At 40.5% G+C, this 24,561-nt stretch overlaps 2 protein-coding genes across 3 annotated transcripts; both read right to left on the reverse strand.

The window, feature by feature from the left end:
* Window positions 1-1,515: 1,515 nt before the first annotated feature.
* On the reverse strand, window positions 1,516-10,194 carry LOC134620858 (GTP-binding protein REM 2-like). Of its 2 annotated transcripts, none has more exons than XM_063467175.1 (6): window positions 10,108-10,194; window positions 9,451-9,502; window positions 6,037-6,346; window positions 5,845-5,918; window positions 3,876-4,053; window positions 1,516-2,086 (listed from the first exon to the last, which is right to left on the reverse strand). In XM_063467175.1, exons 2-6 carry the CDS (start codon window positions 9,493-9,495, stop codon window positions 1,794-1,796), a joined length of 900 nt encoding a protein of 299 aa, XP_063323245.1. In that variant the 5' UTR covers window positions 9,496-9,502; window positions 10,108-10,194; the 3' UTR covers window positions 1,516-1,793. The 2 variants fall into 2 exon arrangements, with proteins under 2 accessions (XP_063323245.1, XP_063323244.1); XM_063467174.1 differs by lacking the exon at window positions 10,108-10,194 and adding an exon at window positions 9,648-9,723.
* Window positions 10,195-10,769: 575 nt separating this feature from the next.
* nrl (neural retina leucine zipper) lies at window positions 10,770-17,269 on the reverse strand. Its single transcript, XM_063466826.1, has 5 exons — window positions 17,087-17,269; window positions 14,602-15,415; window positions 14,204-14,491; window positions 12,815-13,030; window positions 10,770-12,546 (listed from the first exon to the last, which is right to left on the reverse strand). The coding sequence occupies exons 2-5, from the start codon at window positions 15,217-15,219 to the stop codon at window positions 12,385-12,387; spliced, it is 1,284 nt and encodes a 427-aa protein (XP_063322896.1). The 5' UTR covers window positions 15,220-15,415; window positions 17,087-17,269; the 3' UTR covers window positions 10,770-12,384.
* Between the last annotated feature and the right edge of the window lie 7,292 nt (window positions 17,270-24,561).

Genomic DNA, 24,561 nt, shown 5'->3' on the forward strand with positions numbered 1-24,561 from the left:
TTTAATGTCATGTCCAAAAATACCCCAAAATATGAAGAAATAGTTCAACAAATCTATACATTTGGGAACAGTCAGATAACTTTAGGGCTATTTAAATCATTAATGTAGGGAGATGAGGAGGATTTCTACCTCAGTTTAAAACCAGAAGAAAGACAGTTTTTCTGCAGATACTTGGCCAATGGTTTTATCACCATGAGCAGGATTTCATCTTAAGAGATACTGTGGAGTAGCTTTGCTAAATATGGATAATTTCAACAGAGGTCAAGTTAAAAATAAGCAAAATGTTGGGCATGGTATAAAAGACTACTGTTGGCTCAGGTGCAAAATCTTCATGTGCTCCTTACATATTTGCTGCATCCTTTTTTTATACCTACAATATCAGTCTAAGCACTTAATGCATCTGTACTTGTATTTATTTTTAAAAATCAAAAGGATTTCCGTGTGAATCTGCATGTAGTAAATATGGTGATTTGTTGCATGGAGGCATGCAAGATAGCTGCTTTTCATCTAAGCTAAGTGGCTTGCAAGCAAGTCATGAACTGGGATGCAGAGCTTCTTTTCTATTACTAAACCTTCACCTTATGTTTGCATCTCATTCTTATGCCTTACTTCATGTTCTACATGCTGCAGGACCTGAAATCAGCCACACGAGGGAGCCTGCACCCCATGTTCACGATCCAAAAGCTTAACCTTTTATTTCGTTCCAGTAGTTTGCAGCCAAGGGAATGAGTCAGAATATCATGCCACCATTTTATTTTTTACTTGTATTATAGCCCAGTTCTCCCTTTGATAACAAATGATGGGTATAATGACCTGTGATGTGCTAAATCTTTGTTCACGTGTGGGTGTCAGTGGGAGGATGGAAGTGCTGAGGATTCCGAGCGTGGTTCACATGAGTGCATGGAGGCTGATATCTGATAATAATAATAATAATAAAAAGTCTTTGCATTTTAATTTGGATCGAATTCCATACTTAAAAATATGATTTGCTGCACGAATCATCCTTCTTCTCTCGCAGTCGACATGCACCAGAAAGGGTAGAGGTGCAGTCACAGAGCTGAAATGGACATAATGTGTAAGTCTCAACGACTCCAGGTTTCCTTGACAACCGTAACATGGCAACAATCACTCCATATACAATAATCTCCCTTTCCTTTTTCTGCTCCTTCTCTTATTCTCATGCTGGGCTCTTTGAGCCCATTTTTTAAAAGGAAAGCTCTTTAATTCCCGCCTGTCATCACTGGCCTTTCACTGTTTTACTGCGTACTACAATAGCTCACGAACAGTAAATGAATCATCAGAAAAGCATAACCTGTAAATGAGTTATGAAAATGTGTGGTCATGACTTTATCTGGGGCTTGGACTGTTTTTAATGTGATTTCCTATTCAGTGTATAAAACACGTGGCAGATAGTAAAATAACAGACCTCAAGGCCACTGTGCACTCACTTTCTCAAGACTCAAAAAAGCAATTTATTTAGTTCTCAAAGCTGTGAAGGTTGCAGTTAAATGTCACTACTACAGTTTATTTACATGTTTCTACAACGGTATTTTATCATCTCCTTTTCTGTGTACAGAGTTTCTATATCATCCTATCAACAATCATCCTCTGATGGGTGAGCCTCAAAACATTGTCCTGTTATCACTGTTTCCTTCACATTTTCTTAGTCACTCAACTCCTCCTGTCTTGTCTACTCATTTGCATCACTACATCTTCTTCTCTTTGTTGGTATAATACATCCCTTCCAGCTATCCCTGTTAATAATCTAACCACGTGGGCCCCATGGGGCACCATCACAGCGCCCCCAGATCGTGGCAGGAGCGGGACTTCTGCCTCAGGAACTTCCCCACCTCTCGCTCTCGAGGGTACCGAGGCACCAGACTGGACAGGAAACGTTTGGCACGAGATGTGATGCTTTCACGTTGCCCTCCTCCGCTCATGTCCTCAGCGCTTGTCCCCGGAGGCCAGGGAGACTGGCCCCTGGCTAGTCGCACCGCGCACTCCAGGAGCTCCACGGTACGGTGATCCAGAGAGGCGGAGATCTCCAGATACAGACAGTTGAAAAGGGCAGCGCTAGACATGGCCTCTGTGAGAGGAAAACAGGAGACGGAGGAAATCAGAAAAAAGGCAGCTGTCACAGCTTACATTCAGAGCCACAGTCTTTTCATCCATTATAAACCTTTTGATACTCCTTCACCTGTAATAGATTGTTGGTAGTAGAGGTTCCAAGCCTGGGCATGTCTAAGAGGAAGAGCTGCATGTCAGCCTTCAGTGACGACTAAGAAGGCTACTCTAACAAAGCACAATACTTGGGAAATATGCAATAAAAATGTTCCCGCTTAAGGTGGAAACAACAAACATGTTTCACCATGGCAAAAACACACCAGGGAATACAACCAGGCTTTTAAAGAGGAGATACCAGCAGCTGGTGATGTCCAACACAAAAACAAATGAGCGACTCCACTGAGATTCACTAGCTGCACTCAGTACATGCACTCCATATGACAGGTTTCTCTACAATATCTCAGGTAGAAAATAAATTTCCGTTTTACTATCTGTCGTGCAGCTTCTAATGAGTTTCAAGGTTAAATTACTTTTGTTACTGTTAATGTGTTATAAACACTTGTTAAGGATACTTTAGCGTTAACGTTTGATTTATGTGCTCAATTAATGCTTGCAGGTCTGCAAGATGCAAGCATTAAGAAAATGCTCAGTTTAAAAAATATATATACTGTCACAAATATTATGGTCACAATTTTTTTTTAAAATGTCGAGCAGTATGTTGCAGGTTTATGATCCGTGCCTTAATCGGTGTTCAGAGTACAGAAAAAGGCCATTATAATAACATAAACCATCACACAAACCTGGCCTTAAGCAACAAAAGGGTGCCCAATTATCCCAGGCCCACCCTTATTTCCAGTCAGCACATCGTAAAACACACTGTAAAGTATGGCTGAATAAATGAAATAGATCTGTGTGTACACAGCTGAATCAATAAGGACAGGTAGCTGTAAATATTGTGACTACACAGTAGGTCATTAGCAACCATGCTATGTTGTGTTTCATCTAATTCTTGTAGCTGGGGTTATGGAAGGCTCTTCTGCTCAAAGGAGCAATTACCCTTTAAAAGTGAAATTTTCAGGGTTAAAGTCTCAAAAAGATAACTAAAACAGCAAGAGCAAGCTTTTATCTCTTGGTAATGAAAACTGTGCTGGAGGGAAGATGTCTGCATGCTAAGTGAGATATCTTTCATAGTTTTCCAACTGTGCAAAACACGCAATACGAAGTATGTCATCAAGAGGTTTATACAACGACTGGATCGCCTGTGATAGTGATAGTTAATATTTACTGATTAAGTAAACAAGGACAGAGCTTGTATAAAGTAAGCTAAATCAAGCTGGAATTTTTTGCTTTGGTTTACTTTAATTTCTTTATATAGTTCTGTAGCACATTTGTCTTTAGTTTCATCTTCACTGCAGGCCATGATCTCCCTCTGCAGTATTGGTCTGCAGGGTCATTTAAATGAGGAAGTATGACACTGGGTTGAAAAGTATGTAGTTTCATAGCCTGTGTGATACAAAACTGTGGCGTGTAGACAAGCAGCGTAGTCACGGTGAACAGGCTTTTGCTTTAACTGTAATTAAACTCCCACACTGCAATAAAGCATGACATTCACATTTACGTTGTTTATGGAGAGAAAGAAAGAGCGTAAAATGTCAACGTCAAGTGTAATGAAGAAAGCCAAAACAGAACTAAACTGTGAAAAGAATCTGCTCCCAAAGGAAATGTTTATACTTTATATGAAAGAGTAATGTAAAGTGTAATGTATCAAAAAAAAATTTTTCTAGGTGACTTGGAAAAGATAATCGTCTCACCTTGAGAGGTGACCTCGCGCGTACGAACGAGGTCACTCTTATTACCAACGAGGATTATTGGAGTCTGGGGCTGAGTCTCTCTCAGGAGAAGCCGAAGTTGGGCGGTACGGTGGAAGCTACGCCTGTCAGTCACCGAAAACACCAAGACGCACACCTCACACTGCAGAGCCGACAGGTCCTTAATGACAAGCACAGGGACAGAGGATGATGCATTTTTGTCCTTTGTGAAATATAAGACACTAAAATAGAAATGAAATTAAAAAAAAAACCCAAAACAAACTCAAAGGTTCTAATTCAAACTGATGTAGTATTTTGCATATGAATCAAAGTCTTTTTCCTTCATAATGTTTTAATTTCCAGTGCTCTGATTAATATTTCCACCAACCCTAAAAATACAGAAAAGAGAAAGATTGTGTTTGAAGAACCAGCAGGTGGCCGATCTGTCTTTTTAAAATTACCTGAAACCCTTGTTAGTCAACAGCTGCACACTCCTTTTCGAGCAGCAAAGGGACTCCAAAAATATCAAATTCCTGAGTGATTTCTTCACACAAAATGAACTCACCATCACTTTGTCTTTAGTCAGTGCTGCCATGGTCCACTGAGTTTTCATTAAATTTTAATTAAGTCTACAACTGAGCACAGACCAAAAGGAACGCATGAACCCTAATGGTGTAACTGGGAAATTAGATAAGTAGATTCCTTGGTGTGGTAGTTAGCGCTGCAACCTCACGGCAGATTTCAGTCCACGTGCCAACTGAGGCCTTTCTGTGCGGCGTTTGCATGTTGTCCCCATGCCTGCGTGGGTTCTCACAAGGTACTCCAGCTTCCTCCCAGGGTTCAAAGACATAATTGGCATTTCTAAATTGACTGTAGGTGTTAATGCGAGCATAAATAGTTAATTTGTCTCGCTGTGTAAAATCTACAACAGACTGGTGACCTGTCCAAGCTGTTATGACTCTTGCCCCACAACAACTGGGGTAAGCTCCTGCCACAACCCTAAATTGGACAAGTAGTTAGAAGGATGGACGGATGGAGATTCCTTATAAAGCCACAGTTTTAGTGTGTTTTAGCATTTCTCACATCTGGTAGCACAAGGAGTAACACATTATAATCCCCCACATCAGAAAAGACAGATTGTGCCACAAGAGTGTAGCTTCAGCGTTTTCGCACATGCACCTAAATCAGAAACATTAGTGCAGTCATTTGGCACACCAGCTCTGTGGGCGACTCCTTCTCTGTCCTTCTGTATGTTTCTCTCTCTCCTATTCACATCCACACGCTGATGCCGCAGAGCTGCACTCACGGGAAAAGAAGAAAGTGCGGAAAACAACCTGATAATGAGCTTTCCTTCAGTTGACCAGATGCAGATGCTGCAGATTGACTGTCCCCTTTTTGTCCAACAGTTCTCTGAGCTTGACAGTTTTTGTTACAGTGATGGCAATAAACAATGCAGGGTGCTCCAAATACTGTGCACACTGTGAGCAGATCAAATGCTAAATATGCAGTAAGCATTTGTTTATATGTTGTAACTGAACCATTTTTTATGTCAAATGTAAGCTGTATTAGTAATCTATCAGAGGCAGTCTACCCTGCCCCCACCAATAAAATTTTGCCCACGAGTGCTGTGATATACTCATGTTCATGCATTAATATGCTGTCAGTTCTGCTTGCAAATTTCTCTACACGCTCTTTCAAACTCTTTTTCTATTACCCTAGTTAATCTCTTAATACAGCGAAGCTTTATCCCTCCCAGCACACAGAGTTCTTCAAATACTGAAAAGCAAATGAAACCAAGTGCTGTAAAATCTAAACTGTAAAGGAGCAATTTAAGCTTCTTCTTCTTAAAGCAGTCCTAGTATTCAGCACAGAAGAGCAGCTGAACACACTGTATACAGCTGCACAGAGGGCTCACTGGCCTAATGAGGGAGCAGGAAGTGGAGTGGGAGCTATGAAGTGTTGTTTGGCTCACCTGTCTCCAGTTGTCATAGATAATGATGGTGCTCTCCTCATCATCCACGGTAACTGTGTGCACATAACCCTCCCCTAAGGACAAAGGGAGCAGCAGTTAGGTCTCAGGAGGGAAATGGGCACTGCGATTTATTTACTTGCTGCTCACTTACTCCACTGCAATACATTGCTTTGCATACAAACAGCACTGTACCATCAGAATCCACAGACGCAGTCCTGTCCATGTCTCCCGCGAGGGCCAGGGCCAGAGAGGACTTCCCGACGCCATTCTGCCCCAGGAGAGCAATCCTTAGTGGCCCGTCAGGTCTGCCCTCCACAGTCACGGTTGGAGTATCATCCAAGGCAGGGCTGAAACTGTTGGGGGACACCGAAGGCCCGGCCGCACCTGACGTCCAGTCGCATTCATCGTGGACGGCTTCTTCTCGCCTGAGCTGGTGCTTAATTGGCAGAGGAGTGCTTCCTCTGCGAACGGTTGGAGTGCTGGGCAGAGTCATATTGTCACACTGGTGGGAAAGAAGAACATAGATAGACAGTGTAACACTCGTGAAATAGTGATTCCCACATGCCAACCAGAGCAAATCCCAAAACCTGATCTACATGAACCTCTCCTTATTTTTTCCCTATATTATTACTGTTGTGGATTCTATGTGCAAAAATGTTTGTGATCATAAAGCTCAGGCTCTAGGTTGTAGATATCCCTGATAGGATCATCTCAGGCACACAGCACTGGCTGTGGCTTTGCCCTAAGGTTCGGGATAAAAATAAATAAGGATTATTCTGAACTGGAAAGAATGTAGTTTTAAAAATGAGCAGTTCCCCTTAAATGGACTTCAAAGACAGAAAGAACTTCTTTTTAAAACCCTGAAAATTCAAAGAGTGCACAGGGAGATATACTTATTAGTCACTAACATAAGTGAAGCATTGGAAATCCTTGCTTCAATAAATCTCATAATGAACAAAAAGCTCCTCAGTGGCCTATCAACACAGCAATAGTAGGATGGAGTAGAACCTGACTAACCGCTGGACCTGATATTACTCTTTGCAAGCAGCCCAAGGGGAACACATTACATATATAATGAATAATGACAGGGCTATTGTTTATAGACTTTTTAGCAATGCATTTGATTAAGTAGTGAAATAGCCTACACAAAGACAAGTTTGCTTAACTGTAATACATAGTCTGCTATTTGTGCAGCAAAATCCCCAAAGTAGTCAAACTATGTGATGATACTATTTCAAATTGATCCAGTCCATCATATTCTTCATTATATTCTGTGAAAATGTTTCTCACATTATCAACACACTCATCCTGTGAAGCTTGGGTTCACGTTTTAACACCTAGAGAAACTGTTTAGTGTCAACCTGACAACAGACTACAGACGAAGGTCAGCGAAAGGAGGCAAGCAATGTGGCCTCACAATAAATAGACTCTGGATATAAATATGCAGATTCTGTGGGCAAGAGCTTTGGTACTGAAAGCTTTTTGGTTTTTGTTTGCAGTGCTGAGCAATCATGTTTGAGTAGATTTGGGTTGCATGGAAATAAACAAACCCTGCAAAGAGCAAAAGAGAGATTATATTTGCTTAGATTAAATTTCAAGACCATCAGCTGTCATGTGATGAAGATTTATGTCTTTATTAGGTTTTTTAAAAACAAATTTATCTTCATTATCAAACAATTACAGGTGCACAGAACAGGAATTCTTGGCCCAAATAGGCTTTGTTGTCCCAAAGGCTGAGTCATCAGATGATTACACATGGGTATCCGGGTTAGGTAGCAGGTGTTGTAATCTTAGCTTTTCTTCTCCTGCTACTATTTATTTATTTACCTTTGAGCAAAAATTGAGAGTTGTGTTATAAGACACCCTTTTCAAAATGTTGGGTGGGTTTAAATGCAATGCCAAGTTATTCTGACATCAATAAACTTGTTACACATTGAATCAGCTGGGATCAAATTTGGCATTGTGTTTGTGCTATAGATTGTCTATAAAAGCTATCCTGGCATTGCCTTTTGGTTTATGAAGTCCTGTGAATTCATCCCAAATTAGCACTTTGAACCAGATGTGATGAGTGAGGGTGGAATTCAATGGAGAAACCAAAAAACACTGTAAGCGACCTCTCAGTCATAAGGTAGACCGGCCCTAAAGCTCTGCTTAATTGTCTTTCTGTATCTAATCAGAGCCATTATTTAAAAAACGAAGATCCTGGTGTATTTAACATGACTTGAGACAAGCGACTGGGACCATAACTCACCAGAAACATCTTAAATGGGACCATAGAGCAAGAGAGCATTAGGGTCTATTTCCTACAGACTTCTTTTCAATGGCAACCAGAAGACTCAACCCCTGCTGGTGTTTGGAAATAATGCAGGTCTAAGGCACTGCAACTGGCTTAAATCTCAGTCCATTTAGAACCTACGTCAGTCTTTTAGATATATTTGTGATATTGCATGGATCCAATACCAAGTAAATAGAGGGTCAGTTTTGCTGATACCAATAGCGATACTGATAACTTTAACCTATAAAGGCAGCTTATGTAGGTGAGATCAGTATGTCATGATTTATGAGATCACCTCTAAATCCCTGTGGTTTTTGTTTTCCATAATAATTAGTTAACACAACAAAACAGGCCTTTCAGCTTTTCATGTATTTTGAAACTGGATTTCTTTTTTTGGAGACCTGAAATGTAAATGTGTGCTGCATACTGAATCCTAGCGGTTAGAAACAAAGTATCATTTCTATTGCGCTAGTATCGATCAGATACCGATAGCACCGTACGTATATCGATAAACTATTGGTATTTGGATCAGTTCTCTCACCTCTAATATAGAGTCTAGATTTATGTCCATCTGACAATATTTATTCTTGTTTTAGTTGTTTTTGTAACTCTTAAAGAGAAAAATTTGGCATTTTAGCTTCTAAATTCTACTGTGTCGATTATTTAGCCAGAGGGTGTTTTAAAACACACCAAATTATTTTGTCTACTGAGTGGTATAATTTTTTTTTTCATTTTTAGCGGCTGCCTTGACAACAATGGCAACTTAATAAGTAATTTTTGAAAATGCATATATTTTCAGAAATTAATAAATCGATTTATTGGTAGGATTTCTGAGGATTAATGTTAATTAATGGGGTAAACCTGTTGCTTAAAGGCTAACCTTCAGTTCTTGGAACTGAGCAACAACCATAACATAGCAGATCACCCCCTCCCTGCATGTAACAATAAAGTGAGAAGTGGTGACAATTAACCTGAGAGTAAAGGTTTAATGAAAACCAAAATCAGTCGAAAGGCGACATAAAGTTCTTGGAGGGCTGAAATGACATTTAAAGTTTGAGCTGCACTAAGCCACCGACTGAGTTAATTATTGAGCAACATTATAATCGGTTGTTTATTGCATTGTGGGTAAAATTAGTCATTGTAGCCGTAACTCCATTAGAAACTGACTCCTAGTATTTTGTAATGCAGGACACCCCCTCCCTGCACCACCACCACCTACCTACCTACAACACTCACACACACACAGATTCAGCAACAATACCATACATCGTCACCACATAACCTCAGTTCCCTTCTTTTTTTTCTTTTCCATTCGGGCTCCTGCACCTTACCGTGGCCGCATTCTCCTCGCTGTCTTCGGGCACATCTGTCGGCATCTGCAAACTGAAATCAAGCGATCGGAAATGAGGACTCCAGAAGATATACAGGGAAGAGCATCATCACCATTCTTCCTCCTCACCCATGCCACCCCCACCCACCACTCTCACTTTATGAACCCCTTATCAAGCAGCCCGGTATGATCTCTCACCTGTCAGGTGGTTATCAGCTACTAAAAAGTAAGCACTAAGCACGGTCTCTCTCTCTCTTTCTCAATCTTCCCTCCCTAGCGCGCGCTCTCTCTCTCTCTCTCTCTCTCTCTCTCTCTCTCTCCCCCCCCCCCCCCCCCCTCTCTCTCTCTTCCTCTCGCTCTTCGCTGTCATTCTGTGTTCTCAGGTTAGGGTCCAGGGCCAGATCGGTAAGTCAGTACTGCCATTCATCATCAGCACTCCCCAGACTGACTACTGTGACTCACTGACTTGACGCCTAAAAAGCTCTCCAGATCTTGATTTAGTGCAGAGAGAGGAGAGATGACACCACTACCACGTGCTGGAAATGTTTACTGCAGGTGCATGCAGCCCGGTGATAGCAGTGAAGCGGGATGCATGCATGCATGCAGGTAGGGAGCAGTGCTGTAGGAAGATGCTCAGAGTCACGAAGCATTCACTGACCTTTGGTAGATGGAGGCGATGCAGGAAGCGGCCGCTAGAGGGCATTATAACACAAGTAATCACATTCCTAATTGACTTTTTTTTTTTGTGTGTGAGAATGTTTAAAATGTGTTATTAGGTTATCCTCGCTGCAAAGCAGAGACTTGATTGCCTACCCATTTGCTTACAAAGTTTAATAGCCCTATTTTTTATTTTCTTTGAAGACACACAATATTTTATTTGACAGATTCATTTCCAGTTCACCAAAGTATTTTCTAGTCTGTTATCGAAGGAGTGTATATGAACATGTTTTCTGTCAGAGTGCGAACATGGCCATGAGCAGTGGTGTGTCCCTCCCACACAAAGCCACAATAGACTCCGGCAGTGAGCAGCCAGGGCGCTATTATAGCCCTAATCCTGCTCCTATTATACAGGCCAGAGAGAGAGCGAGAGACACAGAGAGTGAGGTAGAGCTGAAGATGAGGTCATCCCAAACAGCACACACCCAGGGTCACTGCCTCACTATAGAGGGGCAGAGATAAAGAGAGAGATGGAGCCGGACATGGTGCTGCAGAGAAAAGGCTTCCAGGAGATTGACAGTGGGAGATGCTAGGATAGGTGAATAGAGAGATGAGGTTTAAACCTGTGTGCAAGGTGTTAAAAAAACCCTGACACATCACAGCGATGGTAAAGTAATTGGTTTATTGTATATGCATATGAAACCACACTACAACAGGAGCAGGAAACCATGATAAGGGCCTTTGTTGTAAAATAATGTTAATTCTAATCACAAATGAATAAAAGAATAAACTGTAGGAAAGTAAAAATACACGCTAATGGAATAAAACCAGAAAAATAATTAGAATCAGTACATAAATAAACAATAAATACCAAATAAATAAGTGAATAAATAAAACAACAATTTATGTAACCTATACCCAAACAAAATAAATAACTCTAATGCATTAACCCTGGCAATAAATTCATAGGACAATTAAGAATGTGTCTCCATGAAGATTTTCTTTTAAATCTTTTTTTGCATTTTTTTTCATCCCTGCACCATAAATTTTCTGTTGCATCAGTAGCCCACAGTACCCGAGTCCACAGTGACCAGCTCTGTGGTGCTGCATGTTGTAGTAATATGAAAATAATCTGTGTTTTCACAGAGCAATGTTTTTTGCTTTTTTTTCTTTCTTTCTTTCTTTTTTTTTAACAGAGGTATTCCTTCTGCCCAAAAATAGCTTCCTAGTCTGAAGAACTGGACACAACCACACAAATCATGCCACACTTTTTTTCTTTTTGCTTGCTGAAATGGGTTGCCTCTTTTTTCATTTGCAGTTGCTTGAGTTAAGCACACTACCATCCCCGTGTCTCTGTATGTAAAAACCCATTCTCGAGAGCACACAGCAAGTCTGTTAATGGCTGAAATTTGCCAATTCCAACTGGCAAAAGTACATTTCTTTTCTAAAACAAAAGGTCAGTTTCCCCACTATTCATTTAACACAGTCACTGGAAGATATTCTTGTACATTCTTTAATCTATGATTATTAATCTTACAAAGAATACCAGGTCTTGGTGAGCTTAAACACTTTGGTAGGCAACTGTGAAATATTAGCTTAACTGCATGCCATGGATACTTTATCCAAGCCCATACCACTCCACATCCAACACCACTGCACTACTCAGACCTCTGCAGCTTTAGCAGCTTAATATAAAAAGAAAAGAAAAAAAAAAACAACTACACTGAGCCTCAATCACTCACTTGCAGAGTACATTGCAAATATGTAACATTGCATAGATAACAATGTCAGACACTATAATAGTTTTATTGCAAGATAAAGCTGTTTTTTAAAATCCATTTTCAGAGTAGTGTTTGTCACCTGTTGCACTGATATCACCAGCAGAAGCTCTCAGGAAACTCTCAGTCAGTTTTTTGTGCAACCATGATTCACATTTAAGTAAATCTGAGCCTGTGAAGCAGCCCAGGGCTGAGTCTAACACTATTAATTAACAGTCAGTTCCCCTTTAGTCATTCAAGGGTGGTTTTCACAGTTGTATGATCCCCAAAACAGCCTTCCAAAGTCTCTCTTCCACTTTCTCTTTCATACATACACATGCACACACACACACACACACACACACACACACACACACACACACACACACACACACACACACACACACACACACACACACACACACACACGTTCTTGTTTCTTTGCCCCAAGTCTGATTACTCATTATTGATTGCTCCACGCTGGCTTGTCTATTTTCTTTGTGCACCCCTGTGTATTAAACTCAGAGGAAGTAGTCAGGGGGCGGGGAAGGTGGGTTGCTGGTGTGGGTCGGCTGGGCGTCGCCACCGGTACCATGGTTTGTGCTGAGCAACTTCTCGTAGCGAGCCTTGTAGGCGTCTCTCTCCCTCAGCACTCGAGTCAGCTCACACTGTAGCTGTTCCAACTGATGAGAAAGGAGTAGAAAGATTGCAATTTATCTGCGTTTCGCTGAGCTAAAGTGCAAAGATGCTCACTTGGAGTGCATTATTTATTCTATCTGCAGAGTGTGTCAGCAGTAATGTCAGATGCTGCATGTTTTTGCTGTCCTCACCTACTTTAAAACCAGAATTTCCCATTAAAAAGCTGGCTGATATTAATGATTAATGTCAGTGTAGAAAAAGAGGCAAAATCTCAGGTTTGACACTTAGGGAAAGAAATGGAAGACTGTGTACCTGCTGGGTAAGCAAATGTTTCTCAGACTCCAGAGCGTGCCTGTGCTGTAAGCGCTTGTAGCGGCAGGACTGGGCATAGCCTCGGTTCTTTAGCGTGCGGCGTTTCTGCTTCAAGCGCACCACCTCGTCCTTGCTCACTCCACGCAGGTGTCGGTTCAGCTCGCGCACTGACAAGCTCACCAGCTGCTCATCAGAGAAACGCTCGTTCACCCCGCACTGATGAACAGATGGAGACGACACACATAAAGAATATGCTGTTTCTCACCATTAATTGGCAACAAGACACATGCAGGAAATTATGGGAGGGTGTGCAGAGTGTGAAGCTGGTTCTGGCAAAGCTTTAGATTCATATATGGCATGAATGGTGTACGCATGATGTGTCAAACTGAGTGTGTGTGTGTGGTGTGTGAGCGTGCCTGGCTGTCAGGGGGCACATTCTGGCACCACATGTCTATAATCTGTCATGTAATCTGACTAAGTGTGGGAGACAGTTATCAGGATTACCCACAGCAATAATAGCAGATATTATCATAAGCTCACACTGTGTTCCATATAGAGATCCACCCAGACATCTTGATCAACCAGAACACAGATTACAAAGTTTATTTACCTTTAACATGGAGAGCAGAATATTCACAACTGAGTTATTAGTAAGATACTAATGTAGTTTTAAGAAGAAATACTTATTGACAAACATTTTTCTTCCTGAGGGCACCAATAACAGGACTGCTGTATATACAGCTAATGAATGAAGGGATGCACCACCCATGAGCTTCTATGCCTTTGCTTATATTTATTCCCCATTATTTGTAATGAAAACTGAGAAATCATTATAAAGTAATTAGAAAAAGTGGCTGAACTTTTTTTTTTTTTTTTTTAGGTCTTTCAAGATTTAGTCACCACCAAACTGGCATGACATAACACATAACAATCTGCAACATTGAGCCAAAATCTTGGTGCATCCTTTATTGTAATAATGCAAATTTACAGTATAACTTTTAAAATACTAACATTTAGAGATTTACAGATGTCACATTATAACTAAATTAAATTACAGAATACCTGCAGCTGCTAAACTGTTTTGGGAAAAAATGTTCCCAAATGTTCCCTTAGGTAAAGATTTATCTTCCCTTATTGTTGCCATGTGGAAAACAATCCTTAAAGTGATACTTCAGAGAGACAAAGACATTAATAACCATGTTGTAATGGCCTAATCCTAATCCTTCGCTGGACCATCCCTCCCTCCTTCCGCTCAGCCTTTTAATGCGACTGTTTTCTCGCTTCACTTCTTTTCCCTCCAGGAATTTCTCATGATTTACTGATTAACACTTCCTACTGAATATTATAATCATAATGAGCCCCTCTCTTCAATTCTGGATAGATTTGTACCTGATTGGTTTGTGGGTGGTGATGATGGTGATGGTTGCCATGCATGGGGTGGTGTGGGTGATGCTGATGATGGTGATGCTGGTGGTGATGAAGGCGGCCCTGGGGGCTGAGGGGTTGGGGGTATGGAGCAGAAGCAGTGTTAGTGTTGGGGAGGGAGGGAGGGCCTGATGAGAGGAAGACGAGTGGGCGATGGCACATGTCTGCTGCTTTGGCGCAGGAGATGTCACCTCCGCTGTCGCTGCTTGAGTCTCCCAGGTTGCTGCTTGAACTCTGAGAAAGACCTGGGAACTGAAGAGAGGAGGTGCAAACGATGAAGGGAGAGAGAAGTATAAAGTCAGCTCTTTAGTGGGTATATGTATAATGAATAATAACACTGAGATAACATAAGAAATTTGTACCTGTGAACTAACAGCTGCTGCAGCTGAGTTCAGTAGAGCCTCCACAGCATCCTCACACCCCAGGAAGCCATTCACCTGCCCTCTCTCTCGGTCCCCTCTCTCTGGCACCCCTCCCAAGGCTCCCAGCAAAGTGGCGGGCCCCGTCACCTCACCTCCAAACTGTTGCTGCAGTGCGGCCAGCCAGATCAGGTCCTCCAGAGAGGCTGGGGTCGGACCTTGAGCGCCGCCGTGGGCTGGACTGCCTTCCACGTTCCCCTGAGAGCCGGAGCTGATGCTGGAAGTGAGACTGTTGGGTATGGAGAGGGGAAAGGAGATGGAGGAGGACGATGAAGAGAGAGAAGAAGAGCCCGAAGGGGGTGGGTGGGCATCGCTGAATGTGGGCGAAGGTGGCAGTGAGTTGTAAGGGCTGGAGCTCAAGCTGGAGTCCTGCGGTGGGTGGCTGGTGTACGGAGAGCTGGAGGGGTCGTGGGTGATACCAGATTTAGGGTACGCACATGGAGGAGGGAGCGGAGGAGTGTCAGATTTGACCTCAAACTTGAGAAGGTCAAAGTCGTTTAGGTACTCCATGGCCAGAGGGCTTGGGGGGAGAGAAGGCATGGGGAGGGAAGGAGAGGACATGATGTTCGTCGCTGCTGCTGCTGGCTGGAGCTTCAACAGGGTTTTTCCGTGTGTCAGGATTGTTGAAAAGTCCAGTCCTCTGACTCAGTGCAGCTCATAGACAGCGGCAGTGGTGATGTCAGAAAGTCCACTGGTTGGTGAGTTTCTTTTGTGAGAAACTGTATGTCCCCTTTTCCTTGTCTCTGTTTCTTTTGTCCTGAAGAAACAAAGAGGGAAAAAAGGGTTTGGATGGCAGGGATAAGAGTAATGGGTGTTTGATGTTGTCTATAAAGAGCTGATAAGCTGTAATTAATGTTACTAATTTTGTGCAGCATAGATTTAGCGCTCATAATTAATTAAAAGAAAGCTAAGAAATGATGCAGCGAACCAGAAACATGTGTTTTTTATTTAATTTCACTCATTCTTTTTCCTTATTAAAATTGGATGCCTACATTACCCATAATAAAAGCTGACAATGATATTTGAGGTGTGTTCTGTTGCAGGCCTTAGGCTGCAGAGGAGTGGTAAGATCACATACATCTACATCCAGATTATTTTTATTTGAACTTAATTTCCAGCCTTGAGTTTAAATTAGATATTGCACTACTCCTTTAAGTACTTCCCAAGGTCTGTCAGCTCATTCATGAATACATCTAAAGACCCCCTTTAATTTAACCATTTCAGTTTTACTGAAATATGTATATATATATATATATTTCAATCAAACTGATTCTATCATGCAATGCCATAAAACAAGGTTCAGTTAGAAATGGGTAAACATCAAGGTAGGCTGTGTTTGTATATTAACACACTAATCTGCAGCACACAACTCTTGCATCCCACACATGTAAGCAGTCTGTGTACATAAAAAACACAAAGTTTCGTGCACTTTAAAAGTGCATTTCCTCTCTTGTAATTATATCAGTACTGAGCGTCACATTTCTTCTTTTTAAGATCTCCTGGCTAAATGAAGAAACTGAATAAAATGTGCCGTCAGATGCCTTTTGAAAACATCTTCTTCTGCATGTCAGGTTTTGCATTTTGAATACTTCCATGTAGAAATACTTTCCAGGTTGCTCAAGAAATGCAATATATCTAGAAACATCTGCTCGCTGAACTCATAAGCAGTTGAAGCACAGGAATTCACAGGCTTAATCATTTTTGACAGAAATATCCACAAGTCTCAGAGAGCAAATCCAATTGTCGAGCACTTCAGACTTTAATCCACAGACCATGACTTTCTAAAATTATTATACAGCTGTAAATTTACTTTTAGCAGAAAATGATAACAAGTTAAAAGTAACATATCAAGATAGTGAAATGTGACCTTTTTTTATGCATTTGCAGTCAAATTCATGTTCAAAAACTTGTTTTACACAAAAAAGAGTTGCATGAAAATATTTTAGAGTAACTTACAGAAAATTTGAGATGATAAATGAGTTAAATATTAACATAATAAGTCAAAACATTCAAACACAAATGAAGAGGCTAAAAGTAGTTTCCTCACAATATAACTGAAAAGTTCAACACTTCCATTATGCTACAGGGGTAAGTGCATCAAAGAAAGCTGTAAGTGGTTTCCACCAATACTAATTACAGACCTTCAGATTTAATAGTTGTTATTAATAAAATGAACACCTAATTAAAAAAGTCCACCTTTGACTAGTGCCTCTGCTTCACTGCTCATTACTTCCACCCCCTGTGGCTCAAAATGGATTGTAAAAGAAAGCAAACAGTGACAGGGCTCCATGGAGGCCTCAGTCTGGCTCCGGACCAGAGTTACAGCAAAAACACACACATGAGAGAAAAAAGTAGAGTGAAAGCAGGCCGAGATGAAGGCCCGATGTGAGAGACGGTCAAACAGGCAAAGTGACTGAAGAAATCTTACCGTCGGTCATAGAGAAGAAGGATGGTTACGAGCTCTTGTCAACGTCCCCACTGAACACACACACAAACACAAATAATCGACTGACTGGTTGACTGACACGTTTGGAAAGAGACACAGAGGAAACAGCGTGTGTGTGCATGTGCGTGCGCATGTGAGTGTGTATAGCACTCTGCTACTGAGTGCCACTGCCCCCTTTCTTTCTGTCCACTCTGCTGCAAATCCCTGTTTGCAGCAATCCCCTCCTCTCTCTCTCTCTCTCTCTCTCTCTCTCCCCTCCACATCCCTCTCTCATGGTTCACAGGCATGTTCACGCTCTCTGGCAATGTCTACCCCGCTTCACTCTGTCACCCCATCTCATATTTTGTACTCCTGTTTCTTTTTCTCTTCTTGTTTTACACGTTTCTGTTTCCTTGCATACACCCCACACACATACCTCCAAATTCTCAACTCTCTCCTTTGATGTGATATAAAATTTCTTGCAGAAGAAGCAAAAACACTTCATAAATGCACCGCTTCATTCATCAGCTACATTTCAAAGCTGTTGTTCTGCAAAACAAGTATCGCTGACACTTCTGAAAATCGTGAAAGTTTACTCAATTATCTCTGAATATTTATCTCTGAGTATAACAACTTTAACAGTTGTGTTGGTGCAGGTTGGACTGTAGGCTCTGTGCTGCCTCACAGTGGATAGTCACATATACTGAACTGAAAATGAGTCAAGAGCAGCTCTGCTTTAACGCTAAAATGCTGTTAAATATTGAACCTGTGAGTTGTTACAGTCAACCAGGTTAAAAACAAAGTTTTAAAAACTCTCTAACCCACAGACCCTGTCACTGTAACCACTTAAGGTCAAATGAGTCTAAAACCATACACTTATTGTGTTGTTTTTCCATCTGATTGGTGCCTTTTTGTTCAAATGTTTCACTGCAATGGAAGATGTTTTAAAAAGAAGCAGCTGTAGAGTATTACTATTAAGGTCACTGGATGTTTAACAACTTACTCGAGACTCACAGATTATACAGGTAACAAAAAAACAACAACAACCCACGTACTTGTCAGCAGAGGTGAAATCTGCTCATGTACTGTGCAATGGTTCAATTTCAAGTTACGTTTATCTTACTTGAATATATTCACTTTTTAAAATTCATTGTGCTAAATTCCCCAGAGAAAATTAAAAAAATATAGCACAGGTTTTGAATATCTAAACCAGCTGGCTGTTGGTTTATTCTAACATGGTTTTATGTTGACAGTCTACAACATAAAGTAATGATATCCACTGATACTTTAATTTTTAAAGTATTGCTTTTGTGCATTTAAAGACTTAACTAATATTTCTCAATATTTTTGCATTATTGTAGGTCTCTACCTTACAATATAAAATGCCTTGAAGTGACTGTTGTTGTGATTTAGCGCTATATAAATAAAACTGAATTGAATGTTTTCTGGTGTAATTTCTATTACCACTGTTTAATATTAAATAAATACATACCAGCAGTGATTCACCCATTAGGCTCATCCCATTTATGGATTTATTCAAACAAAATAATGAGTCTTAATTATGTATTGCCTACAGGCCCTAAACGCAAACAGCACTTCTGTGCTTCATTATGTCTGGATTAAGTTAATATCATTTTAAACATAAAAGACTGATAATTTAGATGAATGAATGAAAATGTATCAGTGAACGGTGATCTCAGTACCTGGGTTTGTTTTCAGCTGCTAGATATTCACCATTGGTACAGACCCGAAACATTTCAACAAAGGGGTTCGTTATTTGAAATTACCACCCCCCGCGTCGCCTTACTACCGTGCCTCTCACAGTTAGGATCAAAATCTGTGAACTAATTCTGTTTTTTTTCTTCCAAGCCATTTAAGTCTGCAGAGAAATGCACAACAAGCGTTTCTCGATGCTCCTTAAAAGCTAAACTTGTTAATCCCGAGTCTCTCAGTGTCTTAATAGCGTCTCGTTCAGGAATCAGTAAGTTAATAGTGCCTTCACAAATCTGATTTGGACTGTAAACAAAACCTTTATTGAAAGCAGACATGCTGACTCGTGGAAAAAAAAAGCACAAGACTGACAAACAGTTTAGTATTTTACTATGTAATTAAAAAAAGAAATCTTTAATAAGCAGAGATGTTACTGACAGCTACATAAGAATTAATAGACATAATAAAATAAAATAAAATTTAAAGGTAAAAAGCTTCTGTTCTCTTCTTTCAGTTTCTGTTTCCTCTGCTTTCTACTTTAACCTCTCTATCTGCCCATCATTTGTGTTTCCGGGGAAAGCTTAACAGCTAAACCAACAGGGCCTCCTGTGAGGGCGAGGGACAAAGAGAGGGAGAGACACAGAGGAACTTACCTCATACTTCATGACAAACACACAATCACTCCTCCTGCATCTACACACATTTATCTTTTAGCATCTCAGTGTGCCTTACACACAGGTGTGACCTAAAGTTGATTCAAATGATTCACTGTTCGTTTGCTCTTTTATTTCAGAGGCAAAGGTAAGTTTTGAGGTTGTGTGATTAAGATGACGTAGTAGAGGTCGACCAGTATGTTGACTGGCTGGTATTGTTTTATTACATGAAACACACAGTGACACAAAAGCTTTTTTCTTACATAAAGTAGTAGTAGTAGTAGCAAAAAGATTCTTGTAATAATTAGGAAATTATGTCATCATATATCCAAAAAGCTCTGACTCCTTGTAGCAGAGTAGCATCATATTTGAGCATGCTGTATGCAAAGTCCAGCTGTAACTTCAATTCAATTCAATTCAATTCAATTCAATTCAATTCAATTCAATTCAATTCAATTCAATTCAGTTTTATTTATATAGCGCCAAATCACAACAAAAGTCGCCTCAAGGCGCTTTATATTGTACAGTAGATACAGAGAAAAGCCCAACAATCATATGACCCCCTATGAGCAAGCACTTTGGCGACAGTGGGAAGGAAAAACTCCCTTTTAACAGGAAGAAACCTCCGGCAGAACCAGGCTCAGGGAGGGGCGGCCATCTGCTGTGACCGGTTGGGGTGGGAGAAGGAAAACAGGATAAAGACATGCTGCGGAAGAGAGCCAGAGATTAATAACAGATATGATTCAATGCAGAGAGGTCTATTAACACATAGTGAGTGAGAAAGGTGACTGGAAAGGAAAAACTCAATGCATTATGGGAATCCCCGCCAGCCTACATCTATTGCAGCATAACTAAGGGAGGATTCAGGGTCACCTGGTCCAGCCCTAACTATATGCTTTAGCAAAAAGGAAAGTTTTAAGCCTAATCTTAAAAGTAAAGATAGTGTCTGTCTCCCGAATCCAAACTGGAAGCTGGTTCCACAGAAGAGGGGCCTGAAAACTGAAGGCTCTCCCTCCCATTCTACTTTTAAATACTCTAGGAACAACAAGTAGGCCTGCAGTGCGAGAGTGAAGTGCTCTAATAGGGTGATATGGTACTACAAAGTCATTAAGATAAGATGGGGCCTGATTATTTAAGACCTTGTATGTGAGGAGCAGGATTTTGAATTCAATTCTGGATTTAACAGGAAGCCAATGAAGGGAAGCCAAAACAGGAGAAATATGCTCTCTCTTTCTAGTCCCTGTCAGTACTCATGCTGCAGCATTTTGGATTAGCTGAAGGCTTTTCAGTGAGTTTTTTGGACATCCTGATAATAATGAATTGCAGTAGTCCAGCCTGGAAGTAATAAATGCATGAACTAGTTTTTCAGCGTCACTCTGAGACAGGATATTTCTAACTTTAGAGATGTTGCGCAAATGGAAGAAAGCAGTCTTACATATTTGTTTAATATGTGCGTTGAAGGACATGTCCTGGTCAAAAATGACTCCAAGGTTCCTCACATCGTTACTGGAGGCCAAGGTAATGCCATCCAGAGTAAGAATCTGGTTAGATACCATATTTCTAAGATTTTCAGGGCCGAGTACAATAACCTCAGTTTTATCTGAATTAAGAAGCAGAAAGTTAGCGGCCATCCAGGTCTTTATGTCTTCAAGACATTCCTGCAGTTTGACTAATTGGTGTGTGTTATCTGGCTTCATGGATAGATAGAGCTGGGTGTCATCTGCATAGCAGTGAAAATGTATGCTATGTCTTCTAATGATACTGCCTAGGGGAAGCATGTATAATGTAAACAGAATTGGTCCTAGCACCGAACCCTGTGGAACACCATAATTGACCTTAGTGGGTGAAGAGGACTCTCCATTTACATGTACAAATTGGAGTCTATTAGATGGATATGATACAAACCACTGCAGTGCAGTACCTGTAATACCTACAGCATGTTCTAATCGCTCTAATAGGATATTATGGTCAACAGTATCGGCAACAAGTAGTTGGAACAAAAACAATGATTTTTCTTTTCATTACCATAATTTTTCCATATCATGTCTGGCATACTTTAATTAGAGTACAATGATATATTGACCCATATACAGAAGCTTTTTAATGCAAAACCTAAACCTCCCTTTTGCATTAAAAAGCTGATAAACCAAAGCCCAGTTATATAATAACAATAGGTAAGAAAAAAACCCCAAACTAACAGAAAAAGTTAGGCACTGGGGACAAAGGCAAGAAACATGGGGATGCACATGAGGGGAAACAGATGATGAGAGAGGTAAATAAAAACTAAATATAGATGGCAGGCTGATTAGTTTACGAGACACAGCAAAGAGAAAGAGGGGAAAAGAATAAAGACAGAAAGCAAAAAACACAACAATTCACAAAAGAAAAACAAAGTAAAACATGATGACATGATGTAGGGAAATAACTATAAAGACACACTAACAAAGACGGGGACATTTTTGTAAACCTTTGCCCTGTCTTTGCTAAGCTAATTTGTAGTCAGGATTTGATTTGCGGAGGAAATGTTTTGCTTAGCTTAGGCTGGCTAACTGTGATGACATCGTATCCTGTTTCCTATCTTCATGTTAAGCTTACTGACTGCACGCTATGACTTAATATCATCCATACAGATGAAAATATATTAGTCTTACAATATATTTAGAAAGAAAATACATCATGCACTATTACACTAACATTTCTTCACAACAGATAAAACTGAAAACACTCCCTTGCAACATGCTTTTAGATGTAAATTGATGAATGGCAGAACAGACTCCGAAAACTTGAGCAGGCTATTGGCCCTGACCCCCTGAATGTGACACTGACCCCCCCCCCCCAGTCAGCTCTTAACCCGGTTTCATAGCCTTCAGCATTACTACTTAGAGGCTCTGAAGGCCAACAGAGGTCATGACTTGGACTATTTGTTACTGTACTCCCCCCTTACTTCTGTCTTGAAAACTGCACCACAGGAGCTACTGAGAAACTCAGGATGAGGCCAACTACAAACAGCAGGAGGAAACAACTTGTTGACAAAAAGTAGGAGACATGAGTAAGAGAATACAGACAGATAAGACCGAGGGAATGAGAGAGTGACTGATTTGAGGATAGACCTGGACTGTTAGGACAGATGGTGTTAACTGGAGGACTGTAGGGTCCCAGTAACTCGGTCTTATCCCACAGATACATGTCCTAATCCTGACTAACTCTGCTACAAGCAACAGGCTTACCCGTCTCACCTCACAGGGGCTCCCTGCCTCGTCCTCCCTCTCTTTGTCTCCTTCACTCTTCATGCACACACGCAAACACACAGAAACAACACAGCACTAAAAAAAGATACGTGACCAGTTAAATGATGCCTGTAGAATAATCACATCGTGCCAACGGCAAAAATGTTAAACAACAGGGAGTTGAAAAAAGTGTGTTGTTAACTGTATTTACGCTTTATATTTTGTCCTGGTTTTACAACATCTACATGCACAATTTCGAGTTTTTTTGACTGAAATTTTATTTGTAGTGGCTTCAAAAAGTAGTTCCTATATGATGTCTATATGATTGATGGCAAGTATTTTGGCTTTAACTTGAAAGCGACATTATAATTAATATACTACTAGGATGTATTCCAGTTCTCACTAATTTATAGCACAGGTATTGACTTATTTATAATAGTAATTATGATACTCATCATAGACTGTATATAACGGATGGCTTAGATTAATAAAGTCTATATGTAATTATTTTGAACATGTTTTTGCTTTGAAATCATATGTGACATCAAGAGGGAGATGTTTTTAGGAATCAAGGGCTCTGCATTCTCTGGTAAATCACAAGGTTTGACCATGGTTTACAAAATTAACATCACATGGGACTCAGTAGGATGCATAACTAGCAGTTAAGCCAATAAATTCATCACGAATGCATTTAGTGAGGTCATAGATCCCAGGAGAAGTAGGATAATTTTTACCTTAGACTTGAATAGAATTGGATATTCTTTTGCAACCTGTGTAGCCACCCACTGTTGCCTATTACAAATAATACAGTTTTTAAAATATAGTCTGTGATTATTATTTGCCTTTTGTGAAAATGGCATATATGCAGCATTTATCCGTTTTGAACTGCATCCACAGATCAGCCACAATATTAAAACCACTGACAAGTGAAGTGAATTCTATTGATCATTTTGTTATGATGCAACGTTCTGCTGATGTGGCTTCTGGTGCACCCAGATGTGTAAGCCTCTAGAAACCCTAACCCTGCTGCCAAATTCCTGGTGCAAAGCACAGGACAGCTCCAGACGTCCTGTTTGCATCCCCCAGCTGATCAGAGCACGATCATCACAATATTCTGCAGATTTGTTTAATTGTTTTGGCTGAATCGGTGTATAACTATAGGCTGCTTACACTTTACCTTATGATGAGCAAGCAGAAAACCCATGCAGCATGTTGTGATGCATTCATAATGACCGAGTACATCACATTGGCTCATTATCTTTGGGAAACAGCCATTTGCATAAATATTCTATATACATTCTTCCTCTGGGGACGTTTCTTATCATTTAACTTCCTTCTCCTGGGTCCTCTAAGCCGAGTGTTTTTCTAACAGGCTTCTAATCCATCACTTCAGCTGCTAAGCTTTAAACTGCCCATTTAAATTTGACTTTGAACTTGTGCACCTATAAGCTTACACATTTCATATCCTGTAAGCTATTTACAGTCTTTTATTGATTTCCACTCCAGACCGTTTTACTCATCTGAATGGAATTATGAGGCTAGTCACGGGATTAGATCTGATTCTCCCTCTGAAACTAGTGTCAGATTAACAGATACCTGTGCCTACATAAACCATCTGTAATGTACACATAAGCTGTCAGAAGCACTTCTGTTACCTCACCCACCCTAGACTCAACCATCTAGTCCCACCTCAGATCAATGGATACACTTATCATCTCTATTTGTACACTTCTACTGATATTTTGATATTTAAGAGTTTAATCCTTTGGAGACATTTGCCACAAAACAAGCCACAATCTTAAAAGGAAAATAACACATATTATGATGTTCTTATTATTATCCATACACATAGTGCTTGAATACTGATCACTTTAACTGGCATCATAAT

This window comes from Pelmatolapia mariae, linkage group LG23 (assembly GCF_036321145.2).
Source record: "Pelmatolapia mariae isolate MD_Pm_ZW linkage group LG23, Pm_UMD_F_2, whole genome shotgun sequence".
NCBI lineage: Eukaryota > Metazoa > Chordata > Actinopteri > Cichliformes > Cichlidae > Pelmatolapia > Pelmatolapia mariae.

Bases quoted from the DNA above. Each gene is read 5' to 3' on its own strand.
- nrl (XM_063466826.1), bottom strand. From the start codon at position 15,219: ATGTCCTCTCCTTCCCTCCCCATGCCTTCTCTCCCCCCAAGCCCTCTG. The intron at 14,492-14,601 runs GTACAAATTTCT...TCCTCTCTTCAG, and splicing joins CAGCAGCTGTTAGTTCACAG to TTCCCAGGTCTTTCTCAGAG. The intron at 13,031-14,203 runs GTACAAATCTAT...TCTGTTCATCAG, and splicing joins ACCACCCACAAACCAATCAG to TGCGGGGTGAACGAGCGTTT.
- LOC134620858 (XM_063467175.1), bottom strand. From the start codon at position 9,495: ATGCCGACAGATGTGCCCGAAGACAGCGAGGAGAATGCGGCCACG. The intron at 5,919-6,036 runs GTACAGTGCTGT...CTTTGTCCTTAG, and splicing joins TGCGTCTGTGGATTCTGATG to GGGAGGGTTATGTGCACACA. The intron at 2,087-3,875 runs GTGAGACGATTA...TTCCTCTCACAG, and splicing joins GCGCGAGGTCACCTCTCAAG to AGGCCATGTCTAGCGCTGCC.